An 8,734-nucleotide genomic window follows, 5' to 3' on the forward strand; every position below is an offset into this window, starting at 1 on the left:
CACACACACCCGCGCGCACACACGCACGCACGCACCCGCACCCGCACGCACACACACGTGCACACACTTACTCTCTGATGCGCATAAACACGAAGCACTTTTTGAGCTCACACTGAGCCGCACACCAGGGCATGTTCATGGGACACAAACGTGGTGCGGTGTGTGGAGAGAAGGCAAAGTCAGAAGAAAGTGTCACAGTGATAACAGTCCCTGAAAACAAACTATCAGGATTATAATTGGAAGTGAGTTTCCTGAGGCTCCTGCATGCAGATCAGCAGTTGTAACAGACTGGTTCTGAGCCAAGACCAACACCTTGGGTTTTTCATGTGACGGCATGCAAGCGCAGAACTGTCAGTCACAGGTAAATGCTGTTTTGTGTGACTGTTTGATAAAATTTTGAGGCTGGCGTTATCAGATGGCGACTAATGAGGCCTTTACACCAGAGGGCAGATTTATCAGATGCTGGTTAATGTGGCTTGTTGTGGTGCTGTGACTTTTACCATCCCCCCTCAAGCAGCCCCTCCCTCTGGGTGAGAAGATATGCCCCCCTATGGGGTGAGAAGGGGATACATGCTAGACGGGTGGGATGGGGACCAAGGTCACGTCTGGGAAAGAAGGAAAGAAGGAGAGTACCAAAAAAAAAAAAACAGAACAGTGTGGGTTCAATGTGAGAGACTCAGCACAGCTGCCACAAACTGTTGGGCTGCAGACAAAAATAAAAAAAGTGGAGAAAAATGTATTTCATTGTGTTGCTAAAACAGGGTCTGGGGACTGCAGCGGTGGCCTGTTTGAAAAGTGGCGTTAATATGTCAAGAGGTTTGACCTCAGCCAGAACAATGCGAGTGGACGGAGAACACACAACCAGAGCTACGGCCGCGGAGGAGTGATGGGGCGGGGCCAAGCGATGGGAAACAGACTCCACTTCCTGTTTTTCTTTCTGTATTGTTTCCTTCCCAGCTTGAACTGGCCTGTGGACGTGTGAAAGTGTGTGAGGACTGTGAGGTACAGGGCAGTGACCTGTGTGTACGTATGTGTGTATGTGTGTGAACTTCAACCTGGCTCCTGACTCTGGACAGTCAAACAACCCATTCTGCGAACTCTTGGTAGTGTTGGCATTGGTCACGGTGGGCAGCATGTGCATCTGCTTTTGAAATTCGCCACGGCTCATAAATCCGAGATTTTCTTTTACTCGACATCCATAAAATTTTCAGCAGTATTTCTAGTTTTGCACCTGTTTCTCTCAAAGGGAAGTAAAACAAGAACCTCGCCGAGGTTTTCTGTTCTGTAACCGATCTCGGCTGTTCTCCAGTTTGCTGAAGAAGTTGTTCTTAGGAGGTCTCACAAAACATTTTCACGTCTTAAGACTTTACAACCACAAACTTGTAACTTGAACCCCCAAAATAAACTCCAAGGCAAACATGTACATTCAGAAGTCCCCTATTTAGTGAACATAATGAACCAAACATAAATATCAAACGTTAGGCTGGTTACCATTCTTATATATATATATATATATATATATATTGCTTGTTGTTCTGGTTTCTTGGTTTTGTTTTCTCTCTTTCTGCAGGTTTAGAGGCAGGCTTGTTGACTTGTGTTCTCTCTATACTCATTTCTTTCTTGTTAAGCTTTCTTTTCTCCTTTCTTTTGTGTCTCCGTGTCCATTACACTTGAAATAAACCCAAAGAAAAATCCCCAAAAAGATTTTTATTAATATCAAGGGGAGTATATAATGCTATAATGCTCCACTCATGAAAGTAAATCTGTCTAGCCTGACCACAACACTCTGACAACAATTCTGAGTGCCACACCGCCAGACAGCACACGTTTAAAAAACAGAAAGAACAACAAAAAAAACAATGTAAGCACCCTCACTTTGAGCTCCACGATGCTCTTGTTGTCCTTGGATGTCAGTTTGGGGTCCTGGAACAGGGGGTCCTCCACATAGATCAGGTCCTTCTGGTCTGTCAAGTAGCCGTCCAAGACAAACGCCACCTTGGTGACCACCGGCGGCTGCAGGGGTAGCTTAGCCAGGGAAGGCGTGGTGCACTGGATGGAGGTCCGGTTTTCACCGTACACACAGCTCTGAAGAGGATGCACACAGCAATGTTAGACAAACAGAAATGCTGGAAAGGACAAAACCCCCCAAAAATAACATGTATGTGTTCTCAGTTTGGCAACTTTTTTTTTGCACCAAACACATTACACAAGGCAACAGCTGTTGCCTGAGCGTTTTATCTCATGCTGGCTTGACAGTTTTTGTCCACATACAGGACTCCATGTGAGAAACAGACATGTTACGGGACGGGAAGCAGAACGTTTTGGTGATGATGCATTCATTTTCAAGTGTTTTGTTCAATTAGGATGGAAAACTCAAAAAGCAGAACAGATTCTAGTCAACGAAAGTATCATGACAGTTCAATGACTGATGGGGTTTTTAACATTTTATAAAAAGTCTTCCCTTCCTCTAAAACAGCACAATCAAAAAATTAAACGGTCACACATACGTTGTACAAGAGTGTCGAAATATCACGAGAAGAAAGTTGTGCGAGAAAAAAATTGTAATTACGAGAATGAAATGATAATATTACGAGAAAAAAGTAATACAAAAATAAAATAAGATTGTAAAAAAAAAAATAACTTTGAAATTATCCAGGAACAAGGCCATAATATTACCGGAACAAAGTCATAATAAGACGAGAATAAAATCTTTTAATCTACATGTGAACATCAAATTGTCAGTAACAGTAACTACTTGAAAGTAAGAACCCTATGGTCTTGACGAGCTGATCACATGAGACATTAATAACTCTATCAAAATGTTGCTCTTCTTAAAACAACTTTGTTCTCGTAATTGTACGACTTCCTTCTGGTAATGTTGCATCATTATTTGGAAATGCTATGACTTTATTCTTGTAATAAAAACTTTGGAAAACTAGTTGCAACTGGTTGCTATGTAGCTGTTTTGTGGCAGGAATGTCGTGGCTTTATATTCAGAAGTGTTCAAATTATGTCTATGGTTGCAGAAGAATTCTGTTCAATGATCCAGCTGCTAAATCCTCTTCTTCATAACAATATTTGGTATTGCTGCACTGATTGCAGTTTTCTGGCTGATCGCTGATAACAGATTTTTAAAACGTCTGACCTACCGATTCCGATTTCGGTCAATGCTTATTTATTAATTTTTTTTCTGAAATGACCTGGTGGGCCAGTCTGCTAGTCAAATATCTCTCAGGAGAAAACAGAAGAGGACAGTGGTTGATTTTTGAATCATTGCCGAGGTAGATAAGATCGGGGGATAAGATTGGATTCACGTGTAAGTCGATCAACGATCTCCCAAAACTAAGGAAATCGGTACAGATAAATCAGCCGGCTGATTAATCGGTGCACCCACTAATAATTGTTTTTTATTGGCACTGTAATTTTGTATCAAGAAGTGAATGTTTAATTTTTTTTTTGTATGTTTTTTCTTTTTAAATGTCCTTATCTCTACTGGCCAGTCTTGAGAAAAGAAACATATTACAGTTCTATATAAAAGCCATTTAAGTCATTGGTGTCTTTTTTCTGCTACAGTTTTTCAATGTCAGGTCTCTTAAGCAATACGTTGCTCAACTGTAGCAGTAGAAGAGATTACGCTACCTCCATCCTATGTCTTCCTATCAGTTTAGGGGGTGGACAGGCTTCCATGACGACTGTAGTAATTCAGTCACACAGTGTAAACATGGGTTACTGTTACTGTCAGGACACAAATCCTTCAGATGCACACAGGTACAGTCAGGAGAAAGCATGCTGGTGTCTCGGCCTTGATCTGACGTGATCTTGTTTGAGAGCTGACTCTTTGTGGAGACTGAACTGATCTTGCTGTGAGCATTTTGGTGAATAATTGTCTAAAAATGGTTTCTGTTCACAGTGGAAGCTGGTAGGGGTTCTCTGCCATTTTTGTTGTAAACTGTTTTCTCCTGTTTTGTGGTAAGCAAGGGAGTTTAGGTTTTGTATTTTATTTTAGTTATTCTTTAGAAAGTGGTTGTTTTATTTTATAGTTATAAGGGGGTGTTTTGTTTATCATTTTGGCCTTGGAGATCCTGAAGCTTAAAGCTTCCCTGTGTTTTCTGTCTCCTGTAGTTGTTGTTTTATCAGAATTGTAAAATATATTTTTGTTACTGACATCAACTGTTTAGATTACTTTTTTATTTTTATGTTGCGCCCAGTGCCAGAACTTACTTTAGGGGTTTTAAGGTGCGGTTGTAACGGTTTACCTTCTGGGTTCTAGAGTAAAATGCTTCCAACAATCTGTAACCCACTTGCTTGAGAGGTTAAAACGAAGAAACACTGTTGAGATCGATGTGCTTCCTTTAACCTTTGACCACAAGCAACGACACCTGTACTCAGTTGATTGGTGTCCAAAAGTTACTTGTTTCAAAAAAAAAAAAGACGATATATTTTAATTTTGATGAATCTCCCTAATTGGGTTTATTTTTTTATGATTGTTGTGGCATTTTTTCCCCCAATATGGGTGAATTTACCCAATTCCTATATATACAGTTCCACTCGATTCTCATCTCCCTTCAGTGCTACAAGTGAGATTCCTCCCATTGAGTTTGATTTCTCTGGCAGAGTTTCAAGCGGGCCGACTGGGGAACAGAAGCAGGAGTTGTTTTTGATTCGTGGTCTACCTTTATGTGGTTGTAGTCTGACAAAGTCATTCCGACTTTAATTGGTCTATCATTGAGCGACTAAAGTTGGAGTTGGCTTGGTTGTTTACAGCACAGGCAGGCAACTTCTGGAAAATTCTTACTGTACTGTACTGCTGCATTATATATGTCAAAACATTTGGCTAAAATCGGATCCACTCGTTTCAAACTTCAACAGAAAGTCATTTCTCAATAGCAGAGGCTCCAGACTCTGAACAAAGCAAAGTTTAGAGCAAACAACTTACAGTTCTTCTCTTTTGACAAATTGTATATCTTTATTCCATGCTGTCCTCTCCATCCTCTACCTTCACTCCAAATAACTCTGTCTTCTCTCATCATTAGTCTCCTTTCTGGGACTCGTGCAGTGTTTCCATTAAATAAAAGAAACACAACTGAAATCCCACCTGATTAAGTTTTTTCCCATTAGTAATTAAAGTCGAGTGAAAAAAAGTCATTAAAAAACATCATCCTCCAACTACTTCCTCTTGTCGTCTTTGTATTTTGTGCCAGTGGCAACATCTGGTTGTTGATCATATGACTCTTGTCACATGATCAAGAGTCTTGCGGTGTGAAAAAAGTGTTTTCACTTTTACAAGAAGAACCAATTTTGATACGGCCAAATGAGCCCAGTGCCAAAAGCTTTTATTGAAAAACAAGAATTTTTTTGTGTTTCCATTAATCCAATTTATTTTGGAAGTGTCAAAATGCGCAATAGAAACACAGCTGATGTCCATCCTCTGAACAAGTCAGAAAAATCTCCGGCAGGCCTTAAAATTACATTTTGAATGTCCTTTATTATTTTGTGAAAATAAAACTATTCTTTACAAAGGAGAAACATAAACAAGGTCATATTTGTAAAAGCTAGAGTTTTCAAAGTGGAACTCAAAAGTACTTTGTGAACTGGCTAAAATCTCACTTCGAACACTTGGGTCTGTTTTCTTCCTCCCCGCAGAGCGCCACTGACAGCAGCACTTCCTGTGTGGCTGAAACCTCTGACACGCAGAGTGAGCCGTGGCAGTCCAGATGGACGCGCACAAACAGGCCGAAACCACGCAGGCATAAAAAATGGCTGTGTTTATATGTGTAAGGGGCAGCACAAGCAGGAACCAAAACAGTCTAGTAAACCCGACTCAGACCAGCAGAGTAACAAACAGGGCCGTACGGTACGGCGGACCACTGCTGGCCTGCTCCGCGTCGCCTCCCCACAGGGGCAGCAGAAAGGAAAAATACCCAGTGAATTAGAGGAAACCTCAGTCATTTTCATTGTTCAGTCGCTGTCTGCTCCGATAGGCAGACGAGGCTGGGAGCAGCTGTAAATACAATCGTTGGCTGGCTGAGCGGGAGCAGCTAGCCGGACCAGAGCTTAACTGTGGGGGTGATGAGAGAAGCAGCCATCCCCGAATCTCTGCCGACCCCTGAAGGATCATTAGCAAAAAAGAAAAAAAGCCCAAGAGTTGCAACAAAAGCATTTGTCAAATCTAGAGTGATTTATAAGTTTGACTCTGTTTCCTGCTGTGTGATCAGCTCCTTGGGTCAGCCTGGTTCCCTATACTGTAGATTGTTTTGGATTTCACACTTCCCTATTTTGATGATATTTCATTTGTCATTGCATATGAATGGACGGATCTATAGCAGATTGTTAGGAGAGAAAATGCGGAGATAACCGGACATAATATGAACAGCAGCTCAGCCTTTCAGCGGCCCGAGGCGAAAAGCCGTCAAGTTGTTTTGCTTTTGACGTCATGATGCTGATCACCTGACGGCAGCAGAGTGAAAACTTTACATGGAGGTTGAGGCGAGTCTGACAACAGATGTCTGACAGACAGTAAGGATGTTTCCATGACCTCCTCAGATCGTCTCACAATCTGCTGCAGCTATGAACAACGGCGTGTTGGGGCCACTGTAGATAGAAAAAAAGAGTAGCAAACATCCTCCAAGAAAAACTCAGGAATTTTAAGATTAGTCTCAGAGAAAGCATGGACAATTTCTGAGTTTGAAAAGTTAAACATTTTCTAGAGAAAACTAAGTCATTTTGAGATTAATCTAAGAAATTTTGAAGGAAAAACATGGAGATTTCAGAGTCTCAAAAGTCAAAATATCACTTTGCATCTCAATCAATCAATCAATCATAAAAATATGAAAATACAGTCATACAGTAAACCAGAGAAAATTACTTTTCAAGTGCCATCATTACACATCAGATATGTTGGTCAGTGTTCTGAAGCAACTCTAAACAGGTGGGTTAAGAGTTGCGCCAGTGTTTTGGATGGTTTGCAGTTTTCTGGAAGTTTGTTCCAGATTTGTGGTGCATAGAAGCTGAATGCTGCTTCTCCATGTTTGGTTCTGGTTCTGGGAAAGCAGAGCAGAACCAGAACCTGAAGACCCGAGAGGCCTGGCAGGTTGATACAGCAGCAGATCTTTAAGCCGTTCAGTGATTTTTGAACAGTATTTTAAAGTCTCTCCTGCCAATGGAAGGACTGTAGAAGTGGTTGATGTGCTCAATCTTCCCGGTTTTAGTCAGAACACCAGCAGTAGCTTTCAAAATCCAAAATTTTTTTTAATTTTGGTAATCCTGTAAGATTAAAATAAACATCCATAATAATGTTGGTATGATGTAAGCTTATTATGAATGATGCTAATGATAGTAGGTATGTTACACTCATAGAGTAGCTTAGGAATGAAAGAGAATCTGGTGCTGACATGTTGGTATGGGGGCGGGGGGCCAAAATGAGAATCTGCTTAGGCCCCAAAAAGGCCTGTGCCGGCCCTGACAATGACTTGTCTTCATTTCGTCTAATGAATTCAGGTTCCTCAAATCTACAAACACTTTCTGCAACTTAGGAGGTTTGAAAAAAAAAAAAGTTACTCATTCACCTTTTCTCGGTTCCTGCTCTGTCAAGCCCCGTGTGTGCGCGCGTGTGTGTGTGTGTGTGCATGCGTGCGTGTGTTTGGGTGGGGGTGGGGGGTATGGGAAAGGAAAGGAGATACATGCGGTATTCAGGTGTCAGCTGGGAGGATTTAGTCTGCTGGGAAAAGAAAGGAAGACGAGCCTAACACGAAACAAACCGATACATGAGTTGAGGCGACAGGTGCCTGGCCATGGCCGAAGCTCCTGTTCAAACCCAGATATCTGTATTAGTGAGGCTCTGCTGCCCTGCCGCAGCAACCGGAAAGGTACACTTCACCCTTCCTCCTTTTGTGTCTGTACTGTACATGCAGATATACTATATAGGTTTTTCTTTTCTTTTTGGCTTTGCGATTGTGCCGGTTTTTCATAACAGACAGTAGCATACATCTCTTTCATGCTTGTGGGAAAGCTGAGGCAAGGTAACGCCAGGCCTTAGCTCAGATCTGAGGAGCAGATATCAAGCTAACCAGCATTTTGTGTCTTATCTCAGTCTGCTGAAGCTTCCACAAGCTCTTGGTTCATTAACCTGACTCCAGGCCCTCCAGGTCAGGTTGGTGAACACATTAACCGCTTTGCTACCTCTGGGATCTCCATTTGTGAAACATCCACTTCCAGGGGTTAAGACAATAAGACACTCATACTGTCACTTCCCAGGCTGAGCTCTAACTCATCCTGTTGACTGGATGGAATTTAACAAGCGACAGCTGAGGCCCGGTGGGACACCAGCCCTTCCTAAATCATTAGTAATGACAGACTCATTTTAGGTTACAGCTTGATGTCCCTTTTGACGTTTCGGTCCAATTTAAAGGGAAAATAGAAAACTGCTGCAGAGTTTTTTTTTTGTTTTTTTTGAGAGTGAACTGAATCTAACTTGAAAGTGAAGCGAACCCTGACTATCAGGGTGTAAATTTAACATGCTGCAGCACCGGAGAACTTCTTTTACCTCAGGTACAGTTTCAACCATTAAAGGAATTACTACATGAGCGCCACAGGTCGGAATACGATAAAAGTGAAACTGTTCTCATGTTTCATATACGCTGGTTACACATGACCCAGGTTAGGGGTAGAGTGGTGGAGTACGGTGGATTTTACAAAGTTTACAAAGGTTGGTGTGAACTGGCACTTAATTTTTTTT

General features: G+C 41.8%; 1 protein-coding gene across 2 annotated transcripts in view; it reads right to left on the minus strand.

The window, feature by feature from the left end:
- met (MET proto-oncogene, receptor tyrosine kinase) overlaps positions 1–8,734 on the minus strand; it is an 89,546-nt gene that overhangs the window by 26,520 nt on the left and 54,292 nt on the right. The window contains exon 11 of one of the 2 annotated variants that reach the window (XM_008410639.2): positions 1,876–2,085. In XM_008410639.2, the coding sequence (XP_008408861.1) occupies positions 1,876–2,085 (210 nt within the window). Of the gene's footprint in view, positions 1–1,869; positions 2,086–8,734 lie in introns of both variants that reach the window. The other variant, XM_008410638.2, reaches the window with a different exon arrangement.

The sequence above is a fragment of the Poecilia reticulata genome, linkage group LG6 (assembly GCF_000633615.1).
Source record: "Poecilia reticulata strain Guanapo linkage group LG6, Guppy_female_1.0+MT, whole genome shotgun sequence".
Lineage (NCBI taxonomy): Eukaryota > Metazoa > Chordata > Actinopteri > Cyprinodontiformes > Poeciliidae > Poecilia > Poecilia reticulata.